General features: G+C 34.1%; 3 protein-coding genes and 2 non-coding genes across 8 annotated transcripts; 3 read left to right on the forward strand and 2 right to left on the reverse strand.

Annotated features, from left to right (window-relative positions):
* Window positions 1-1,103: 1,103 nt before the first annotated feature.
* mut-16 (MUTator) lies at window positions 1,104-6,653 on the forward strand. Of its 2 annotated transcripts, none has more exons than NM_060259.7 (14): window positions 1,104-1,346; window positions 1,391-1,513; window positions 1,555-1,734; window positions 1,781-1,905; window positions 2,358-2,749; window positions 2,800-2,922; window positions 2,968-3,080; window positions 3,161-3,590; window positions 3,790-4,098; window positions 4,149-4,209; window positions 4,260-4,332; window positions 4,868-4,986; window positions 5,295-6,018; window positions 6,312-6,653. In NM_060259.7, exons 1-14 carry the CDS (start codon window positions 1,107-1,109, stop codon window positions 6,462-6,464), a joined length of 3,165 nt encoding a protein of 1,054 aa, NP_492660.3. In that variant the 5' UTR covers window positions 1,104-1,106; the 3' UTR covers window positions 6,465-6,653. The 2 variants fall into 2 exon arrangements, with proteins under 2 accessions (NP_492660.3, NP_492661.3); NM_060260.10 differs by having other exon boundaries at window positions 1,567-1,734.
* A 556-nt stretch (window positions 6,654-7,209) lies between these two features.
* On the reverse strand, window positions 7,210-22,957 carry scpl-1 (CTD small phosphatase-like protein 1; the record flags this gene model as incomplete). 3 transcript variants are annotated; one of them, NM_001383711.2, is made up of 11 exons in its annotated part: window positions 22,850-22,957; window positions 21,609-21,705; window positions 14,624-14,722; window positions 12,371-12,477; window positions 10,807-10,917; window positions 9,333-9,440; window positions 8,788-8,937; window positions 8,334-8,433; window positions 7,896-7,981; window positions 7,733-7,813; window positions 7,382-7,553 (listed from the first exon to the last, which is right to left on the reverse strand). In NM_001383711.2, the coding sequence occupies exons 1-11, from the start codon at window positions 22,871-22,873 to the stop codon at window positions 7,479-7,481; spliced, it is 1,038 nt and encodes a 345-aa protein (NP_001370133.1). In that variant the 5' UTR covers window positions 22,874-22,957. The 3 variants fall into 3 exon arrangements, with proteins under 3 accessions (NP_001122411.1, NP_001370133.1, NP_740912.2); NM_170918.7 differs by lacking the exons at window positions 21,609-21,705; window positions 22,850-22,957 and adding an exon at window positions 14,810-15,425 and having other exon boundaries at window positions 7,479-7,553; NM_001128939.3 differs by lacking the exons at window positions 10,807-10,917; window positions 12,371-12,477; window positions 14,624-14,722; window positions 21,609-21,705; window positions 22,850-22,957 and adding an exon at window positions 9,545-9,705 and having other exon boundaries at window positions 7,210-7,553.
* On the reverse strand, window positions 13,607-13,723 carry B0379.12. Its single transcript, NR_101612.1, has one exon. It is a non-coding gene; the product is annotated as a small nucleolar RNA B0379.12 (small nucleolar RNA).
* Window positions 16,216-16,482, forward strand: B0379.9. Its single transcript, NR_050479.1, has one exon. It is a non-coding gene; the product is annotated as an Unclassified non-coding RNA B0379.9 (non-coding RNA).
* B0379.6 (uncharacterized protein) lies at window positions 18,262-18,633 on the forward strand (the record flags this gene model as incomplete). Its single annotated transcript, NM_001375220.2, has 1 exon — window positions 18,262-18,633. The coding sequence occupies one exon, from the start codon at window positions 18,262-18,264 to the stop codon at window positions 18,631-18,633; it is 372 nt and encodes a 123-aa protein (NP_001361873.1).
* Window positions 22,958-23,105: the final 148 nt, after the last annotated feature.

Consider the following 23,105-nt stretch of genomic DNA (forward strand, 5'->3'; position numbering starts at 1 on the left):
AGCTTTCAAATATTTAAATCTGAAATCTTAACCAAATTTTAAAACTACATACGATTTAATTTGAAATCATACACGTGAAATGAGTGTGACCGTAGTAGAAGCGCCGCTTTGTTTGAGTTGTATTTGAAAAATGTATTTTCTCCTTTTCAACTTTTAAAACTGCGATTTACTTCACCATATTCGTTATTTCTTTTCGTTTTCAAAGTAATTATTGTTTAGCTATTCAAAAAATTACTAAAAAGCGATAAAATTCGAAACAGAAGGTGTTAATTAACATGTTAATTGATCCTTTTGTGGCCTAAAAATAAACTATTTACCGATACACTTTCATAATAGTTCTTTCGGAAAATTAAAGTACTTTTTTGTCGATCGGTTTGAGAAAATGTGCCGGTGAATTTGATTTTATATATATATTTTTCAATTTTAAAAGCCAGTTTATCGTATACAAACAAATTTCTGTTATGTTTTAATGAAGCGACTGTTCATTAGTTTAAAAAACATGCCGATTTAGATGATTTTTTAGTTTCAAAACGTTTTCTTCAATTCTAATACTTGTTTTCGATAGAAATTCAACTTTTCCTGAACGCAATGCAATCGCGCTCTATCGACGTTTCAATGAATAACCGTCAATCATCTGCTTGCCGATCGAATATTTAGAACGCGTTTTATTGCTCCTTAACATTTTTTATCATTATTTCAATTGAAAAAACCATTTAAACAGTTTTCCAATCAGTTTGTTTCAAAATTGCCTTCCAGATCGAATTTCATTTAAATCTCAAGCACTGGAAATTGAAGAACAAGCTTCCGAATTCAAAAACAAAACAAAATATTAACTGTTAAAAATCTTTATAATCTATGATTATTGTTTATTGCAGACTTATCGGCTCAAAATGAAATGAATTAACGCAACAGTGCACGACTTGAAGTTTTAGCTATTATATATATTATTGAGAGACCTTATTACAAATTTCGCTTGTTTGTCCCAGAATCGTAATACTTCCTGGAATAGAAAGTTTTCTTTAATGCCTCTAGCAAATTATCGTTTACTTCTCATTTATTGCCGTTCAAACGTTTCAACCCACTCAAATACTCGATATTTGCAGAAAATGTCCGAAAGTGATGATGATTATCCGGAATTAGACATCTCCGATCAATATATCGATCCATTGGGGATCGTTGTTGGTCCACCACCCGCCTCGTATACGGAAACTGATCGTGAAGAAACTCCCATGCAAAATCGAACTGAAGATGACACTAATAGCTATGGAAATTCATCGGGTGAACATGACTACGATAGTTATTTGGATTCAGGAGACGATGACTTTGACGTGGATGCCTACTATGCGGTAAGATTCGTGTTCGTATATTTCAATTTTATTTTCTGATTCAGAATGACAATATGGATGAACCTCCACCAGAAACGATACCGGACAATCTTATACAAAACGTCATCGGAAGAAATGATAACGCCGATTATGATTTCAGCGATGCAAGTAATCCAGAAATCATGAAGGTATTTAAATACTTATATGATCTCGTGACCTAATGGTTTAGCGTGATCTTCAGCTGTTCCTGAGCTCTTCATTGCTGAGCAATCCATTGAAATTCCGTTCTGGATACTCCTCGGATGAATTGGATGATTGTTTGAAATCTTGTATGGGATACAGTCTTCAAGTAACAGCTGTTTTATTGCTTCCTCCAGAAATTATTTCTCAGCTTCCAAACGATTCCAAGGTAAATTACAATGTGCATAGGGAGACTATAACTTAATTGTTTTCAGACCGAACACGCCCATGCACTTGTACGAGGAGGTTGGCTGCAGTCCAAAGAGGGCGCATTCTTTCCAGTCATTTCCGATTCAGAACGTGAGACTGTTGTTTCGTTGATGAATGGATCCGAAGAACAGTGCGTTTTTTTTGTCACGAAAAGCTCTGAACGACTCGAAATAAGGCACCGGCGATCAGAGAGACGCTATTACAGGCTTTTTTTGTGGAAATTTTTATGTGAATTATTGTTAAAAACAGCAATTAATTTGTTTTTTGCACTGAAACCCCGTCATAATTGCTCTCGTAAATCGATATAATTCCCTATGTTCATGGAATAATCGAATTTGAATTATTTTATTCTTGTTTTGAACATATTTTTTCAAAATCAATAGCGAAATTGCTCAAATTCCATTTTTTTTAATCGAATGACTATTGTGCCGATTCACGAGAGAAATTAAGAAAATATTTCAGTACAAAAAAAAAAAATATATAAGTTAAATATTTCTGAGCTCTCCTTGCCAAATCACCACAAAAAAAACACAGTCTCTTCGATCGGTGGTGTTTCCTCGAAATGGCGTATAAAATTTGCAGGCACAAACGCCAGGAAAGGAAGAAAAAGGAAGCAGATACATTTGAATCCGAAGAGAAGGAAATTCGTACTCTACTCACATTCAACATGATTGCGGAATTGTTAATGGCTGTCAGAAATGAATATAGCATTCGTTCAGTTAAATATCAAATTCTTTCAACTGCTTATACAAATATGGTTACTGGTGCGGCACATGCGAATATTTTTCGAAAATATAAGGATATTCTTCAACTCGATCCAGAAAAACTGTGGAATAATGATTGGTTCAAAGAGTATACAAATCGAGGAACACTGAAGAAGTTTCTAACAACTGCAAGATTTTCTGAAATTGTGGTTTCACAAGCCAACGGCAAAACTGTAGAACTCTATTTTAGAGCTGACGATGAAGGAAACCGTGAGTAACTAAAAATATTTTCGATTTATTTTCAACGTTTGTTCATTCAGGACCAGTTGTTCTTTTCACTGATGAACATATTGCGGATGTTAGGAACAAATGGAAAACCGGCAATCAGAGAAATCAGAACTACGGAAGCCAAGGCAATTATAGGGCCGGTGGACAGAGATCAGGTACATTGCATTTTTTGTGATTATCTAAAAATCTTTCTTTTCTAGATGATCGTCGTGGTCCACAACAACGCAGAAATGTAATTGTACCAGATCCGAATTATCAACCATCGACTTTTGCTGGGGGCATTTCTAACAATGCAGATGATGATGGATCGTTGGTGAGTGCGATAAAAAAAACATTCATTATTCACAAAATTCTTTGTGTGCAATATAGAAATGAAATTTATGTGATTTTCAGCAACCAACAACTTCATCGCACTTTAATCGAAATACTGATCGGTCAACATCTCGTCCTCCACGTGCACCCACTTCTCCAGTCAATCGTGTGATGGAAACAGATCCACTAATGGGCCAAGGCACTTCGTCCGGAGCCCCTCAACGATCCGCGATTCCGAATCCATTTGGTGGAGCACCAGCTCTTAGCAGAAGCACAATCACCAATGGTAACCGTGGTCCTTCATATGGAGATCGTGGTGAGCGTGTTCAAGATGTCGGTGATACGACATCAGATAGTGAAATCACTTCTGAAGGATCCTACTCTGATGAAGATCCCGAGCAAAAGGAGATTAAGCGTCAAAGAAGAAAGGATAAACTTAAAAAGAAACAGGAAAGAGAACTAAGAAGTCGTGAGAAGCACACGAAGTCTAAGCAGCAACCTCCTTCGAAAAGTACGAATTTTATCATTTCCAAAGCGGAGTTTAGTGAATGGGGATGATGCTTCGTTTTTTTTCATTTTTCTATTGTGGTATTTCTGAACTTGAGACTATTTTAAATTTTTGAACTTTCAAACACCAACGATATTCCGCCTTACAAAAATTTTCCAAAATCACCAATTTGAACTATTAAATTTATGAAAATCTATTTCAGTTGAGACTCGATTCAATACGTACAAGAAAAAATCAGAATCATCTGCTACTGACACTTCCAATACACCTCCAGTTGACACTGTGAATGTAGCTCTCCCGACTCCAGTAGTAGAATCGTCTTCTACGACCGCAGCACCGTCAATCCCTGTTTCGACACGTCCTGAAGTCGTCGTTCCACCTGAGAATCCAGCTCCACTCAGAGAAGTCGGAAATTTCTACTCTAAATCGAATCACGACGAGGATAGACGCAATGTTCAACTTCCTTTCACACCAGCGGATACGCACAAACCGATTAAAGTTGCGCCAAAAGGTATTTTAAGCAGTTTAGGACTCGTCTTAATAGCCTAAAATCAGTTTCAGAGCCTGTACGGAATCCGCTTTTGAAAGAACGACCTTCAGCCAATGGTTTCATCAACAGAAGGTTCCTAGCTTTAAAATTTAATCTTTCAATTACCAAAAAAATTATTGCAGACTGCCATCACATCCAGCACCACCACCAGTCAACCAAAGTCAACCAGCCAATCAACCAATGCAAACAGCTGTGGTAATTTCATTTTTAATAATATTTTAAGTCTAAACATTCTATCCACACTTACGTTAGAAAAAATTGTTAGAAAAATCTAATGCCTCCGTGCATTTCTGTACCACTGAAATTTCATAGTGATCCAATTTTAATGACCGTAGTCTTGAGAACTTTGACTGTGTATCTACAACAAATATTTGAAAATTTGCGAAAAATTGTTCACATGATTACATTTTCGATCTATTTTTGCTGTTTTCGAAATAGTTTTGCTTCACAGTTCGGATAAAGTTGAGAGAAATGTGAAATTATAATTTATTGAGTTCTCTGGAAGACAGAAAAAATTAACAGAAAAACTGAAAGAAAACAGTATTGTTCACGTGAACAAGAATTGGGACATTCTTTTAAAAGACTGAAGATCTTTTCCATTAATTTATTGTCCAACACAGTCAGAAACTTTTCGAAGTGATGCGTTGGGTATTTGAACCATATTTCTTTAACCATGTTCGTTTTTTTCTCAAATCCTACAAGTTTGAAGTCATAATCATTATCTTTTCAGTATCAAAACTCTCATCCGGGTGCACCATATATCCCTCAACAGCCAACATATCAGCCACAGCTTCCTGTACAACAACCTCAACCACATCAATATGCGCCTCAACCAATACATCATCAACAGTAAGGATTATACTTAAAAATTCATTCCAAAAGTTAAATAAAGAACGCTCAAATGGACCCAAATCGAATTTTTTGATAAGATTTCGCAAAAATTTCCGAAATAAAAAAACTCTTTTTCGGTTAATAAATTCATAAATTTGACAATATTTTCAAGAAATTTGATATTATTTGACCATCTTTAAAAGTAATGTAAAACAATTCGCGTAATAATTGTAGTCTTGGGGTTTTCATGCAAGCAAAAGACATATCCTTTTTTGCTAAAATTGAGAAAAAAAAACAGAAAAATTCACAAAACTAACATTTTTCAGGCCAATCCACCAACCGATGCACGGCCAACAGTATCCGCCAGTTAATCAGCAGCAACCAATCTATCAACAACCGGCACCACAGTATCCACCATACAATTCAATTCAGAACAACCCTCAACATGGTCCTTCTCCATTTAATTATTCTCAAGTGCCACAACCTGCTTATAATCACGTTGGCCAACAACCATCACATATGAGCAATCAACCTCATATCAATCAAAATGGATATCAAAATTCGTACAATCCGAATCAGGGTCCGACTTCTTCCGATCCAAATTATGGATGTAATCCACAATTCAATCATTATGGCAGTAGATCAGTTTATCATGAAGATCATTCATCACAAAGAAGAAGATCACCTGATCAGTTTCCACCAAATCCTCCAGAATACGATCCACACGGAAACTTCAAACTTGCTGATTATGAAAGAGATCGAATGACAGTCGGATACAGTCAAAATCCACATCAATTTGACCATCACGGAAGTCATATGCCTCATCAGTCACAACCACAAGGATATGACAATTTTAACGGAAATTCTGCGCCGTACTTTAATAAAAACGGAGGACAATCAAACCATCAACCGGAAGCTCAAAGATCTTTTAGTGTTCTCTCTTCGAATCGTCAGCCATCGAACAGGGAATTAATATTTCAAGATGGAATTGAGAAGGAATTGAGAGATATAATTCTCCGTTATCGAAGCATGAACTTGACAGTATTGACAGTAAGTAGTAATTTTCGTTGAAAGTTTCAATTTGTTCTACGATGTGATATTAGTAATTATATAAAAAGTATTACGAGAAAATTTGATTGACACATACGAAAAAAATCTTTAAAAATAAAGAGTATTTTCAAATCATCTCTACACTATATTTTCGTATAATTAAAACAAGCTTTTTACTTCGAAAAATGCCATGTTTTTTCTTTCAAAAAGACTTCTTGATTAGAGTAACTGTACCAATTTTATGTTAAGTTTTTTTAATGAAAAGGTTTTCGTTAAAAGTGAATTATTTTCAGGTACAAGAACTGAGAACAGAAGTGAGCAGACGTCCTGCTATTCCTCGGTACATTGATATTGTCCAATATATTAGAGATTCTTCATCGGTTGCTATAGTGGAAAGAGGTGACATTGAGCCGTATGTCGTTTTGAAAGATGATATCCGAAACTAAGAATTTACTTGTTCCTATTACTGTTCCATTTTTATTTGTATTCACCCACTCGTCTCAATTTTTTCATTTTTTCTAAACCCATGTTTTTTTTTTTTAATTTTCGTTCTTATTGACTGCCTACTGATTATTACCTGTTTTTTCATACTTGAATCGCCAAACTTTCCTAATTAATATTTTTACGAGTCCAAATTTGTGTTTTAATATTTATAAAAAGTAGAAGAACCGGGAGTCAACTGATAATAATAATACTGCACGAATATTGGTGGTGACGGTGACAATTCAAAACAGGGATACGTGTCTCTGGGAAAGGGATGAAGGGAAAACTCGGGTTGAAAATTGGAACGAAGGCACTGGATGGAGGATGAGGGATGCACGTTTTCAGTATTTGGGGGTGATTGCTTCAGAATTGGCAACTTTTTGAATCTAATTACTGTTTTCCTTTTCTTTGGAATTTCAGAAATATTAGATTCAAAAAGAGAAAATAGCTCGTATTTACAGCATAATTATACTAAAACGAATGACAAAGTGCAACTACGTAGGGGAAAAATACAAGAAAACACAAAATGACAAATTTTGCAAATTTTGGTGAAACTATTTTGGAGAAAAATGTTGTCCAAAAAAGGATACACACTACGACGGTTTTGAAACTAAAATTTTTCTTTTTTGGAAACACTAATAAGGGGCAATAATTTGATATTAAAAGATCACAATTCGGATGAGAATGATGATGATGCGATGGGGGGGGGGGGGGGGGGGACTGTGGAGAATTTAACTGGTAAAAAAGGAAAACAAAGAAGGGCAAGTGGGACAGAAAAAATCCAATTAGAAATCTGAGAGAAAATGGGAAGAGAGTGGGGAATCCTGAGTGGATATGTATTTTCATTCGAATTTATTTCGGAAAGATTTGGATTTTTATTTGGGAAAAGGCAATTATAGTACTTTTGTGATTTGAGCTACGACGACGTCTCGAACAAGAAAACAGCTACTTTGTGAATTTATGATATGACGTATTAATTAGCAAGAGCAGTGATTCAGAAGCTCGGATTGTGGTCCTTCTTCTGGTCGATACAGATCATAGATGCTTGAGAACTGAAAAATGTTATTTTTACTTTTAAATTAGGCGATTTTGAAAGAGTTTTTCAAAATAATTTTGAATTTCCAGTATATTCAGTATTCAGTCACTTTTTCTTAACAAAAACTTGCCCAATTAATTCTCATAGAAAATTTTGGCCAATAAATAGTTTTCAAAAAAAAAATTAAATCCAAACCCCGTTTAAGTGCTCCAAAGATGGAAGAATATCCAAAAGCTCTGTATCTGAAGGATCATCAAACCACGTCGTCACTGGTACCTGAAATAAAATAAAATTTTGAATTATAGTTGAAGTTATCGTGGAAAAAAATTGGAAAAATGAAAAACTACAGTATCCTTACCGCATTTTCAGGATGGAATGCATAACTGGCTGGTGAATTGTCGATAATCAAAGTTTGATTCAGATTTCTTCCCAGTCGACTCAAATCTACAAAATGGGGGTTTAAAAAGAAATTTGTAAAATATTAATTTTTCAACAAAAAATACGCTCTGCAATTTTTAAAAATAGAAAATATTAATACAATATTTTTCGATTTTCTCCGGAAAATATGAAGAAAAGTGCAAGTTTTTCATTTTTCGATAATCAATTTCTCCAAAAATCTCGGAAAAAAATATGAAGGAATCTGAGATATTCGATTTTCTCTGGAAAAATACAGAAAAATCGGATTTTTCTTCGATTTTATTTTCATTTTTTGTTTTTAGAAAATCATGAAAAATAGACTTTTCCCCGAAAAAATAAAGAAAAATCGAAAATTTTCCAAAAAACTAAAAACCATTACCTTTTACATAATTACCCTTATGGAATACACACGCTTCACGGAAAAGTCGTCCTCTGAATACCCGTTTCTTGTCCAATAAATCAGCCACAGGATCAGCGTACTGAAAATTAATATTTGAGTTTCAGAATTTTTTCATTGAAAAAAAATCGATCGACTACCGTAGTAAGAAAATTTTGTAAGAAAAGTCTGAAAATTGACAGTTTTACGTAATTTTAAAGTTTCTGATGGCAAAAACGAGAAAATTGGAATTGAGTTAGATATAAACCGTTTTTTTTTTAATTTTAAAGTAAAAATATGTTTATAAGTGTTCAAAAATGACAATCGATTTTTATTGTGCCACATGCGTATTTAGGATTACTGTACCTTAGGGGTGGCGATAGGGCGCCATGTTGCGACCTATCGCCACCCCTACTGTACCTTTAAAAATGAAAACTAAAATTAACTAAAACCATACCTTAGCAAGTGACGCAGTAAATAGAATACACTCAAAATGTTCTCCAACTTTCGCAAGAAACTCGTCGACGTACGGTCGTTTCAGTACATATACTTGATGCTCGACACCATCAATTTCGACGGGAATCACAAAATCCGGATTCTTCACGGGCTGAAAATTTGAAAAATTCAAAGAGTACTGAACAACTGCTCTCATGAGCTGAGCTCTACGTCAACACATTCCATTTTGTTGTTTTTTTAAGAATTTATATGAGTTCAAATTTTTATAGCAAGAAGTGCCACTAAAATACCGATTTTTCTTTTTTTCAGAGAAAAACGAAAATTGTTCGATTTTTCAATTTTCCAAATAAGCGGAAAAAAATGTTCAAAAAATTAACAAAAATTCAATTTTTTTGTAATCAAATTTTTATTTATTTTTATGAGAAAAACTAATTTTATTTTCTTCTGGATAGAACGAAAATAGCCAAAAATTGAAGCTTTTTTTTTTCGAAAAATCAATTTTTGTTTTTGGGAATTTTCAATTTTTCTGAAGAAGCGACACCTCACCTTGAACGAAGAATGCACTAATGTCTCATCAAGATCGATCACCAGACATTTTTTATTCGAATCTTGTGGTAATAATGGTGGAAGAAGTGGCTTCTCGTTTATTGTTCCCTGCAAAAACTTTATAAAAAACTAAATTGAAAATGTTCTGCTAAATTTCGGAAATAATGGTTCAGCGGTGTTATTATATATTTTAATCTACTGAAAAAATAAACCTTTTTACAGTGAAGTAATCCCAATTCGATAATTTCTAGTGCAGAAGGAGTTCTTCCAGGTTTCCATTCAATTAATTCTCGATAATTGAGCCGATAATCAAACTCATCTTGGAACATTAATTGTTTCCTTTTCACATGTTGTGGTTCCCGCATACTTATTTCTAATAAACATTTCATAATTAACAATTATCAGAAAATAGACGAGGAACATTTTTAAAAAGAGGAAATCGAGTTGAAGAGTGGATTTTTGTTGGGAAAATATAATCATTCGTTGTCGTAGTTACCATATATTACCTTGAATACGCGCAGTTCGTGTACTCCTCGAGGATAATTGTTTCTAGAGGATTTTCAGTTTTGATTTTCGATTATTTGAAAAGTAGCAAAACTGACCAAGAATTTCAGACAATAATTATGTGGGTAATTAGCAATTATTTTATGAAAAAAATCACACTTCTCCTTGGGGAGTACACATTTTAATCAGGAACACAATCAGCGAAATGCCAGAAAACTTTCAAATGTTGAACAAACACGAAACACTTGTCAAAAACTGAATGAGGTCGTAGCTGCCCTCAAAATTGAGCCGCAAGTTGAACCGGTGACTTCCCCTCGATAAAAAATATGTGTGCTCCGGAAAGAAGAAAGGAATGAGGATAAGAAGAAGAAGAAGGTATTACACCTTTTCTTCCTTTCTGCACTTCTTCTTTTTATCTCACTTTTCCCTTCCATCGAGTTAAAGATGAAACAAAACTGTTATGAGTGGGGCAAAGCACACCTGAATGAGAGGAGAAAATGTTTTCGAAAAGAGATATTTTGCAGAAAAAAATGCGTTGGAGTGAGAGGAAGAAGGGCTCGAGAATGTGAACAAAGGTCGAAGAGTAAGAGTTCAAATCGAGCAGAAAAGCCATTTCAAATTCCATTGTTGACGAGGTAAATGTTCCAGGGACCTTATGATCGAGTTAAAATGTTGAAAATGTTTTGAAAAAGCGAACAGAACGATCCGCGTTTTCCCATTCAATTAATAAATATACACTCTGATCAGGGCTATGCAGTTTGAAAACCAAAAAATATGCCAACACATTTAAGATTGTAGAACTGAAATTTAAGCCGCCAATGGATATTAATCATTTTAAAGCTAAAACATGTTTTGACACCAAAAAAGTTGATTTACTGGATAGAAATTTTCTGAAAAACTATGAATTTGAAAATGAACACCGCTGAACCATCATTATTTTTACTCATAAAACTCAAATTCAAAAACTCACCACTGAATCATTAGCAATTTTATCATAAGGTGTCACTCCATCACCACTTCCATTTTGTTGGCATGCTTGACCGGTCGTCGGTAGTCCAGTTACTGTTCCATCACGATGAACCTAGAAATTTTAATTTTGAATTCTCGTTTTACATTTTCAAGAGTTGCATTTAAAAATTAGCTGCATAGACCAAGAGCGCATGCGAATTTTCGGAAATTTTGATTTAAATCATAGTCAAATTCTGAAATTACCGAACATAACTACTCGGCATTTAGTGCCTCCTTTCTCCCACCTTTTGTGGCCTTCTCACCTTCCGCCCACCCTTTTGCCACCTTCTCCCCACCTTTTGTAAAAATATCACAATTATTCAACGAATACTCGAAATTCAGTGGCGTTTGCCACCTTTCTCCCACCTATTGTGGTCTGAAACAGCAGCGGCAGCGTTCTGGTGACACCAAAACTGTCACCATTTGCCACCATTTGTTGCTTTTTGGAGCACTTTGTCACCTTTCATTATGCGCAAAGATACTGCTGACACGTTCTCGGATGTTACCCTGGCACGGATAACTCTTCGAATTAATTTTTTTAAACAATTTTTTTCTTTTAACGTTTTTAAATCTATTTTTTACGTTTTCTGATCGATTTTTTTAGGAAAAAAGTAGGTAGTCTGAGATTTTTGTTGGGTAAATCGTTATTAATCTTTTCTTTTCGTTACAAGTAATCATTTTGCACTAACAATTATTTTCTATTTTAATTTCTATTTTATAGGTAAAACGAGATAGCAGACAGCTCGACCTGAACTGGTTGCTCACCGGATCTTGAAATGTAAGGGTTTACAAATTCTACATTAATAAATAAACCTTATCTTATTCATGTTTTTGCAGATATCGAAGAGAATGCCACGAAAAACAGGCAAATTCGTGCTATGTGGCAGCAAACTATGGAAAAATACGAATTTTTAATTATTTAAAATGTTTTAATGATGTATATGATGTTTCATAAAATAAATTTAGATTGTATAACCTAATTGCAGTTTGTTTTTATTTATTTTCAGAGTGAAAACAAAACAAAAATAATAGCATCGTTGCCACCTTTTTGCCGCCTTTCCCTATCCATTTTTCGCCTTTCTACATTTTGGTGGTAGAAAGGTGGCCAAAGGGTGGGAGAAAGAAGACACGAAATGCCGAGTATTTATGAAAACTTTCAAAACCTTTTAGTTTGTCAAAAAATCCACTTCAATTTGGCGGGCAATCTTCTAATTTTATTTTTGAAAAAGGTTACTGTAATCAAATTATACATTTTTTAAATGGAAAATAAATAAAGTCGCGTTACGAAAATTTGAAATTAATTCAATTTTAATTACAAAATTTGAAAAAGAAGTGGGATTTCCAGAAAAAAAAAACAATTTCCGCAATTTTTTCGTAGTTAATTCCGATATTTTCAGATTTTTTGTGGATTGAAATAATGCAAAAATTCGAAATTTCTACTTTCAAAAGTACATGTTTCTTGAAACATTTCAATAAATGCACAATTTCTTTCCAATGTTGTGCATTTTCAGAAGAAACCAATGTACCTGTGTGATAAGCTGAATGGGTGGTCCTGTATTTGTTGGTGTAGATGGTCTTCCATTCTGATGATTGTTGTTTGTACTGTTCGTTCGTTGGCTTGATTGTATCTTTTCTGAAAATTTATGAATATTTTCTCCAATTTTGTTAGAATTTCATTCAATTGCCGAAATTTGGTTACGGTAATTGTTGTTAAAGGTGGAGTACTGAAATCTAAGAAATATTTTTAATTGACTCAAAATTTGCCCCTGATTCCGAATATTTATGTGAAAAAAATATAAATCAAATATAACATCAGATAATTTTTTTGAATTTTTTCACACATTCGTTATTCAGGGGCAATTTGGAGTCAATTAAAAATAATTCCCAGATTTCGGTATTCCACCCTTAAGATGATTTTTTGTGATATCTGATCACTGAGCAGTTGCCTCATGCATGCTCATCGGAAAATCATTAAATTTTATTTATCTCTACACCCACAAAACTTTAAAAAAAAGTTCATGTTCATAAATCATAGTTCTTTGTGAAAGGCGTTGTGCCAGGAATCGAGTGGCACCAGATGTTTCGAAAGGATCCGAAAATCCAACTGTGCGGGGGTTCTGATCATCTTTTTTCGTTGAAATTCGAGATAAGAAAGAAAATGATGATATTTTCTGATGAGCAGCGAGGAAGAAAATGTCTGGGAAAATAATATTCTTTGTTTCAAAGTTGTCAATTTTGACATCGATGATTTGACAAGGACAGATTCTGTCTGGGAAGAGTTCCAAAGTATTGTTTTTGAAATGATTGTTCCTATTTTGCAAAAATGAAAAATACGGCAGAATTCAATTTAAATTCCCGCGCAAACGAGTGACATTTTTCAGGAATTCTTCTGTAAAGAAAACCTAGTAATCGGAAGAAAGAAAATCGCTGAGAAACTTTCCAAACAAACAATTTTAAATAATCATTAACAAATCAATACATTTTTCTATCGTTATATGCGTTATTTTTGAAAGTTCTAAATTTGTTCTTTTGGTATTTCTGAATTTCTGAATATCTTGGATAATTTAAAGCCGTTTTTGGTATTTCAAAATCCCTAATACTAATTTTTAATGCTACTTTTAAAATGTTAAACGAGATTTTTTTCCTTCATTTCTCATATGCAAACATTGAAAGTTCAAAAAGTTGCGGTACTCCCTCCGACCGTGAGCTGCGTATTTATGCATGACACATTGCCTGAGGGGAGATTATTTGCAAATAAATCAAAACCAGCTGCCCTCGCCTTTTTTTCCTTTTTCGCAAAAGTTCAACTCACTTTGCTGTCTATCGACAAGTTTGATAGCCGCGTTCGTAAATCGGAAAATATTGGCGAATTTCGGGGTAAAGGAGAAATTATGAGTTTTTTTTTTGAAATATTGAAATGCACACAAGAATGGGAAATCAGAAGCGTGGGGTGGTTTCCGACTGATGATTGAAGTTTTTGATGGATAAAAATGAAAGAGATGGAAGATTTGGTGTAATAACTGGAACACTACCACTGAAGAGAAAGAGAAATAAAGAAAAAATGAAGATGAAAACACTCATTTCGTTTTCTAGAAAACATAAAAGCGGCGTTATTAATTACTCGAAATTTTGAACTTTTCTATGATTAAGAACATTTTTCAATTGTTAAATAATAGAAGATAGTCTAAAATTATCGAATATGCCTATAAAGTGTTTAAAATTTTGTCTTTTTTTTTGCAAAACTTTCAAATTTTCGCACAAACTGGTTACTGTAACAAGACCAAATTTCCTTTTTTTCTTTAGCTTTTTCTTGTGGAAATTTTCAAAAAAAAATTTTTAACATGTCTTTATATTAAATTTTTCTGGAATTTCAAAAATTTGTCGCTTAAAATAAACAAAACAATTTTTTAAAATTTTTTCAGTCTATTTTGTTATAGGAAAGTGTGAAAAGCATACAGAAATTCCAGGAAATTTTTTTTACAAATAATGTTATTTAAAAAAATTTATTGAGTTACAGTAACCGTTTTTGGTGGCAATTTAACAAATAATTCAGAAATTTGAAAAAAAATTTGCAAAATTGAAGGAAAACTCCCGAAAAAAGATAAATTTTTGTAGTCAAATTGGATCATTTCAGACTACATCCATTTTCTCTTCAGAAATTGAAAATTCATTTTTTTAATTAAATTTTTTTTAGTGAACTCTTGGAGCATTCTACATAACTTAAATAACCCCAAATTTTTAAAAGAATTTTGATAATTTTAAAATGAAAAATCACATACCAATCTCTCTGGGTGGAGTCACACAACAGAAAAGTGTCTGAAAACAGCGTGCCCATCTTGGTTTCCTTCTCGCTGTTGATCGCTTTTTCTCGATTGATGCTGAAACTGATACAAAATATTAATTACAAAAAAAAAAACAATTCAGTTTATTTTTAAATTAACTTTTCACATTCCCGGTTATCTCACCATTGGCTGAAAATGAATTTAACGGTGTACTAGCCGTATCATCATCTTTTCTTGATGTTCCACCCCAAACTACATTTTTTGGGTTTTCTCCTCCACCATCTCGATTCATTTTCCCTCCATTTTTCTCATCTTTTGTAAGTTTTGCACGTGGCATTGCGGGAATATTACGGTAGATTCCAACTGGAGGACTCATCACAGATTCTGGTGTATTCTGTGGAAATGGTGGATATCTAAGACCATTTTGTGGTGATGATGTCGATGGTGTGAATCCATTTATTGTTGACCTTCCCACAGGATTTGGTTTTACAGGTTTCATTTTCCTCTGTGGTGGTGGAAATTGAATATTATGACGACTGTAGTAACACGTTATTCCAGACTTTTCATCTTCCGATTTACTCCAATAGTCCAAACTGTTGGCACCGTTTTTTGGTTGAAGTGGTTGCGATGCGGATCCTTTCCGCACGCCATCTTTCAACATCGGCGGACCAACTGGAGTACGTGGTGGAGGCACAATCGACGAGTAGACGACGGCGGATCGAGTCGATTCAGCGTAGGTCATCCGATGATTATGATGACTGGGGAAGAAGGTGGATGATGGAGGATCGACGAGATATTTCTTGAAATAAGGAAATGGGGTTTTGGAATATGATAAGTTTGATGTTCGAAGAGAAATAGAGATTAATAAGAAAATTGAAGAAGTAGAATATTTGAAACATTACGAAGTGGGCGGAAATCGTTTTTTTTAAATCAATTCGATAATCGACAATTCGAATTTTTTAGAAAAATGATTCAAAAAAATTAATGATCAAAACTTATTAAAAATATGAGGATTTTGATCTCTGGTAATCGGAACTTTTTTCCGATAACTATTGTCAAATTTCAAATTTTCAAAATTTTATTCATTTCCGAATAATAGAATTGCCGCCCAAACTCTAGACATATTGAGAGAAAGAAAAAATAATAAAAATATGAGGAAACAATTTTGTTATTGTTGAAAAGTCCATGGCAAGAATTTATGGGGAAGTGGTTGGCTAATAAAAAAAACAGACAGGTGTGTGTTTTGATGGGAGAGTCTCTGGAGAGAACTAAATCTGTTTTCTTGTCTCACATAAGATACATAGAATGTTTGTTCGTTTCAACGCATAAACGGGGCAAAACCCAAACATATCTAATTTCAATGGTTTTAGAAACATTGACATTCAAGGGGTTTCAGAGGTGAAAAGAGCAGAGAACAAAGAAGAAGAAAAAGAAGAACTAGCTTCTTCAGAAACACAAATTATCTGAGGTATCCCGAGGGCAGAGGTGAAGTGCTTGTTGAAATGAGCACGCAAACTACTCTCTTTCTGTTTCTCTTTTCTCGTATCTTTCCCCTAAATCATCTGCTGCTCCCAGAGCACAGTCTGGTTATTGCAAAGAACGCGGCGCCTTCCGTGCGCGCTGCTGCCAAAATGTGCAAAAGAAGTGCTTGACAAAGAACAAATAAGCATTGCCGTATGCCGTATGCCGCGTGAGGGTAAAGGCGCGACGTGTGTGTATATACCATAAGTAATATAAACTTGCTGCTCACTTCAACGAGTACTTGCTCACCGATTAGTGGCGGATCATGAAGGGCGCGGAAGTCGGCGGCAGGTCTCACATGTTGGCAATGTGCCAATCACGTTGAGCTTTTGAAAAGCAACGCCCAGAGAGCTCAAAAGAGCTGCTACTGAACATAAAAATAGATTCGGGTGCATGAGGTGGACGTCAATCATCATAATAAGAGTTTATATACACGCTTTTAGAAAGAAATAAGGACCACGATGAAAGGAAATGTCGTGGAGCAAAAGAAAGGAGCAGGCGTCACTCAACAAGGTCGCTCTCACGGCGACTTTCTTCACGCTTCAAATGGCTTTTCCTTTGATGGACTCGATTCATGATGGAGCAGGAAATGGGAAAATAAATATTTAGAGAGGTCAAGGGTCTCCAGAAAAATATTCAAAAATACCTTATGGTCTAAAAAGCTATGCCATTGTTTTTCACAAGAATTACATCGCTTCTCTCGGTTACCAAGGAAACCTTTTGAAACGGATTAACGGTAATAGAATTCAGAATATTGTGCCTCGTGTGTACTTTAAAATTAGATATTTAAATATTTTTCCATATTCTATTTCCCTTCGAAAAACATCCAAAATCTGCTCAGAAACGTCTTAAAAGAAATTCAAAAAGCAATAAAACTCACAAGATTTGTTGTTTTGAACGTGTCTGGTGGCCGCCGCAAAACAACAAACACTTTTTATTCCAAAAAAAGAAAGAAACTCTAGTGAATGTATAAGAAATTGGGCGAAAAAATGAAAGAACTTTCATGCTCGACAATGTAATTTCCCTAATTGCTGTATGTTCGGCGGGAAGGCACAGAAAACAATTTATCGGCTGATGATGTTTGACTACGGAAATTGGAGGGAAGCGACAAAAATAAATATCATGGATCAGATTTATTTAGCCTGGCTCAGCAATAATAATAATAATAATAATAATGGAATAACTGAAAAACAACTGAATATTAAATATTTGATGACGACCGGTCTAGGAATTAGCCATATGATTTTGATGAAACTTAAAAACTCTAAAATACATAGGCACGAACAATTATGAGATTTCTTTTCTTTTTTTTTCGAAAAAAAAATAAACGTTTCTTTCTGATGGATTAGTCATTGGTCATTCTGAGAAGTTGTGAGGAAATAATGTTTAGAATTTCTAAAAAATTTAGAAAATTCAACGAACTAAAAACACTCAAAATTTAATTTCTGGAAGTTCTCAAGTTTTTTATTCTGCGAATAGCGATTTTCTAAAACTTGACAATGTTATATTTTCAAAAAATAACGTTTTCTCCAATAAGATGGGGAATTGAGTTTGTGGGGGGGGGGGGGTTTGTAATTATTATTAAATTTTCATCTTTTATTGCATATTTTCGTAGTTTATCTCGCGTTAATTCGTCTTTTTAGGTACATTTCCAGTCAATATACATCCGAAAATTACGAAAATTGGTTTTATATCAACCTAAAATGTACCTAAATCGACAAAAATATGCAACAAAGTTTGAAAATTTAATAAAAATTTTATTACAGCTGCTGCCACAAGGACAAGTTGGTGAAATTTCAGATTTTAACAAAATTCGGTTCTGATTCGAAATTTTGAAAGAACTTTTAGGTAGTTTCAAGCCAGTGTCTCTCCCTTTAAGCTTCTTGAGATGTCTTCAAAGGTAAGTAGACGTCTACATAAGTGAATATGGATGAAAAAGGGAAACGAGTGGTCGTGTGAGAAATGAAATCGGAACCTTTTCTGGGGGCACACGAATTGCTGTGTGTGGTAAACAAAAAATAGTTGTGTCTGTCTCCGTCTATGTATGTATGTCTGTGTGCGTGATGTGCGTGAGCCGAGGGTGTTACGAGAGGAAGGAGTTTTCCCCCATAATGATGGGTCTAAAAAATGACACGGTGAGTGAGAAGAAGATGAAGAGAAATAAGAAAAAGGATGACGATGAAGATGAAAATAAAGACGGAGAGATGAAAACGAAAGAGGAAAAGGAACAAAACAACCGGGGCGGTGTGTATCTTGGTTTGTGGAGGCAAAAAAGAGCCCATCTGATGAAGGGAGGGAGGCGGTTGACGAGAAACTGTGTTGGATGTGGAGGCTCACGGGCACCAGAGACGACGATAGACGACGTGGGCACGAGCCGTTTGACACTGAGAGCCATGCTCTCAATTTCTTGCTTTTTTAGGCAAGAACAGAGAACGCCACGAGAGATGTCACTTCAGATGTTCTTCAGTTTGGGTGCAGCCTTCTGAGAGTTATTGAGGAAGAAGAAGAAGAACCGGTTGAAACCAGACGAACAATTGAAGAAGATGGATTAAAACAAAAAGGATGGAGTCATTGAGTTGAATGATCTTCGTATTTTCAACATTTTTCCGGAGGGCAACTTCGGCAAAACAATAAAGTTCGTACGAACTTCAGAAAATTAATAGAATCGATGGATACGATTCTTCACGAAACAATTTTTATAGTGATTTTTTGAAATATCAGAAACTTCAATTTTACTTTACAGTTTATTCTACAAAAAATGGAATTAAAAAAGAGACAACTGAGATTCTAGATTTGCAAGTAATTTGTGTAGCATCTCGAGCAGCGTCTTTTTCTAGGTACTACTTGAAAATTCTCGAGGGCGCGTTTTTAGAGCACCGTCAACACCTCGTCTGAACACAATCCTACTTTTCAAAAATCTATCGTCTTTCGAAGGAGGAAGTTGTTAGGTTTTGAAGCGTAAGCACACACAAAAATAATTGTTTCTCCAGGCATCTCCAAACATTTCAGAAGCGGAAGGAAGTCGTACATCATCCACACAGCCTTGTAACGATCGGGCACCAACAGGTACCAACTTGCTCCTCAATTACTCAAAAGAGGACAAAGACCTTTTTTTGGAGAAGATGTAAGACAAGTTGATCGAATTAGAGCAAAACCTTTCTGTGGATGGAAAACTCTGTTTGAGGGCTCAATGTTCTACGAAAAGAAAGATGTTGAAGTGTCGTTGAATGTTGTAGGGAGTGAACAAAGAATTCAAAAGATTCTGAACGTAGAGGTGCTAACTGTTGAATAATGGAACGGAAAAGAGAAGAAAACGAAAAGTTGAGAGAGCTCTTCAGAAGAAATATTGACACGCAACAAGAAAATGCAGAAAAGTTTTCAGAGAAACTTACAGTTTTTTTTTGTTGCTAAATCATAGGGTTTCTGGTGAACTGTTTTCAGACAAATTTCTTAGTAGTTCATACTTATTCGGGAAATGAAGTTTTAGTTGTTATTCGGATATCTCACAGAATAAAGCCAGTTCTGCTGAATTGGAAACTTAAATATTTCATTCATATCCAAAGATTTCGAAACGTCAGAGTATTACTCAATAGACAGTTGCTCTAAAACCTAGGAAACACTTGCAAGATAAAACACCTCGTACGTCGTGCACCCAACTGACTCGAGCAGACGACGATTTAAAAAAAAAGAAGAAAAAAATTGTCGAGAATTGTCGAAATCATAGATTGTCAATTGTCGAAAATTATCGATAAATTATCAACAATCACTAGGAATTCTGCGAGAAGACAAATTATTGAAAATATTGGTGGAAAAAAGAAGTTGGAGAATTTCAACAGATATGTCGGCAGCTGCTGTCAATGTTAAGTATGTCTGCGGAAAGTAGGCACATGTCAGTTCATGGATTTCATCAATTTGGATTCCTTCTCAAGGGTCATGGATGTATCAAGTGAGCACAACTACCAAAGGAATTCAGTACTACATGAATTTATTCCGTTTGTTCAACATGTTTCGTGCTGTCAGAATCGACCAGATGTTCATCCGATGAACAATATACAGCGGAAGAAAGTCATGTGACACATTTTGTTGGAAAAACGCAAAGTTTGAATTCAGCGCAAAAACATAGAGTATCCGAGAATCAGAGATCGTCTGGCAATGAATAGGAAAGGGCACACGGGTGCACGAGTTTATTGAAAGACTCGAAAAGAAAAAAGAGGAGAAAGTAAATTTGTGTATGTGCCTCTTTCATAAACCACAGAGTTTAGTTTTGTTTAATAAAACCAACGAAATTGAAAAAAAAAGTGATGAGGGATTCATCACAAACTCCAGATTTCTGCAATAAAATCACACATTTTTCGTGAAATGGTAGCGTGTGGAAGAGGACTCAGTGAGTCAATAAAATGTATTCTGTCCCTAATTCGATGATTCGAACAACGATTCATGAAGGCCATCGGTGATTTGGAATTTGGTAGACTCAAAAACAAAAAAAACGGAAACTGGAAGTGACAATTGAAATGTATCCGGAAATAATGCAAAGAGGCAGTTTTTGGTTTAAAAAAATTAAAATTTGATTCAGGGGTTTGCGGTAAATCTACAAAATTATTAATTGTATAAAAGTAGTAACTTTTGTCAAAAAAAAAATTATCCCAGCAGTATTTGGCAGTAACTTTCCAGAAAAAGGAGAAAACTTTCAGATCAATAACATATTTTTCTATATTCCTACATTAATTTTTGATTTAATTTTTTACCGAAAAGGGCAGACTGGTAATTTTGGTTGACGCAAAAGGGGCAATTTCAGTGATATTTACTATTCAAAAATTGAATCAATTCAGGATTTCCAATATACGAGTAAACAAAAAACAAATCTCGAAAAAAGGTGGAAACCAGCTGGCAGGAGGAGGCAAATACTCATCGAACACACTTTTCTACAAGGTCACGTGGGCGAGCGCGCAGAATTTCGTTTCAAACAAAAACAAAAACAAGAGAGAAAATGAATGAGGAAGAACTTTTGAAGATAGAGACATGGAAATGTTAGATAGGAAAAAAAACTAGAAGGAAGACTAAAGTTCTTCGTGTAATTTCAATTCGTCGCGTAAAAACTCTTCCGTTTTTGCACATCAGTTTTCAATTAAATTCACATTCTGTTCACAAAAAGATGAAATTTCCGCTTCAAATTGGACAATTTCGAGTGACGAAAACATTTCATTAAAAATGAAAATGGCATAAAAATTCATGAAATCCTCGGATTTGATCGGAAAAACACGCCTGATTTTATCATTTCTTCTCCATTTTCTATCATCCACTCTTATGCTTCCAATTCATAAAAGATAGATATGGCAGAAAGAGAGATAACGATTAATATATCCAATGGATAACAGATAATGGAATGAAATACCCGGGAATGTATGTTTTTTTAACTTTTAAATTAAATAGTACTTTTGAAACTTAGAAAAAAAGAACGTACAAGTCTGTTTGATGAAATCTGCTCCTGCAACTTGTCCAATTGGTTTTACGAACGAAACGTCTGCGCTTGAATCACTGATTGTTGTTTCGGTGGCCGCCTGGAATTTAGTTAATGTATAATTTTTGACATCTCATTTTTCTTGTTAAAAATTCAAATATAAAAAAAAAGAAACTCAAAAAGGATTACTGTAGTTTTTGTGGGGGTTTTAATTTTCAAAAAAAAAAAGATTTTTTTATGATCATTGAAAAATCCGAAAATTTTATGTTTCGATTTTCTTTTAAAAAAAAAATCAAATCACCAAATCACACACTAAAACTTAAAAATTTTAGAATTTCTTGAAAAATCTGACTTTTTGGTTTTTTTTAATTTTCGGTCATCTTTCTGTGTTTTATTTAACGAAGTTTCTTATTTCAAATCAACATGTTTAAATACGTTGAATTTTTACTTTTTCGTTTTTTTATTTTTTGATTTTTCGATTTTCAAAAAAGTTGTTTTTTTTTACTTTTGATTTATCGGAAAAATGTTCAAATTATTCTTCAAATTTTCGGGTTTTTTTTTGAAGAATTTTTCTTACTCAAAATATTTAAAATTAATAGTTTTTTTTTCGATTTTTCCGTTTTCTGAAGTTGGGCCTTATCGAAAAAAAACAAAAAATGTTTTTAAATTTAGTATTTTTTTTATTATTTTTGAAGAATGTTAATTTTTTTTGTTGTTAAAACCAACATATTTTCAAATAAATTTTTTGTTTCAATTTTTAGAAAAAAAAATCAAAAAAAAAAATAGTGCTGGAAACCTGCGTTTTAAATCAAAGATCTCCAAAAATATTTCCAAAAAAAGAGAGAATGCTCATAATTTTTTATTTAATAGTTTTTTTCTAATAAATATTCTAATTTTTTCAACTGAATCAAAAACCCTTCCAACTCGAATATTCCTAGACTCTAAAATATTTTATAGATCAGCTGATTCTTTTGTTTGCTTTTAGAAGACAGAACTTCGAAATTTCAAATCGTCATTAAATGCTTGCTTAACACGTCGTAGTAGACCATAGTATGTGGATCGAATTTCTTCGTTTCAATTTTCCACAAAAATAATATTCGCACCTCTATAAACATCAAGTTTTCTGGTTTTTGAAACACGATCCTGTTCTTTTTAACCAAAAAACATGTATATATATATGTTCGGTTTATATACAAACACTGTACAGTCATGACTCACTTTTTTCAAAAAAAGAAAAAACGAACCTGCACACCATACCCGTTGTTCATTGTGTCAACTCCTCTCTCTGAAAATGATTGATTTCTTCTGGAGGAGCAAGGAGCCACTGAGCTCACAGGAATATGAGGTCAAGTCTGAAAGAAAAGAAAAGAGGTGAGAAGCAAGAAAAAAGCGAAGAAGCATTTAAAAATAATGAGCGAGAAAGAGAGAATTAGAGAAAGAAAGAGAGAAAAAAACAAAGAAATGGAAAGAAGAAATTGAGGTCCAAAGGACGATGATGAG

This window comes from Caenorhabditis elegans, chromosome I (genome assembly GCF_000002985.6).
Source record: "Caenorhabditis elegans chromosome I".
NCBI lineage: Eukaryota > Metazoa > Nematoda > Chromadorea > Rhabditida > Rhabditidae > Caenorhabditis > Caenorhabditis elegans.

Excerpts from the sequence above, each read along its gene's own strand:
- mut-16 (NM_060259.7), top strand. The coding sequence starts at position 1,107 with ATGTCCGAAAGTGATGATGATTATCCGGAATTAGACATCTCCGATCAA. Across the intron at positions 3,081-3,160 it reads CAGATGATGATGGATCGTTG|CAACCAACAACTTCATCGCA; the intron begins GTGAGTGCGATA and ends TGTGATTTTCAG. Across the intron at positions 4,987-5,294 it reads CAACCAATACATCATCAACA|GCCAATCCACCAACCGATGC; the intron begins GTAAGGATTATA and ends AACATTTTTCAG.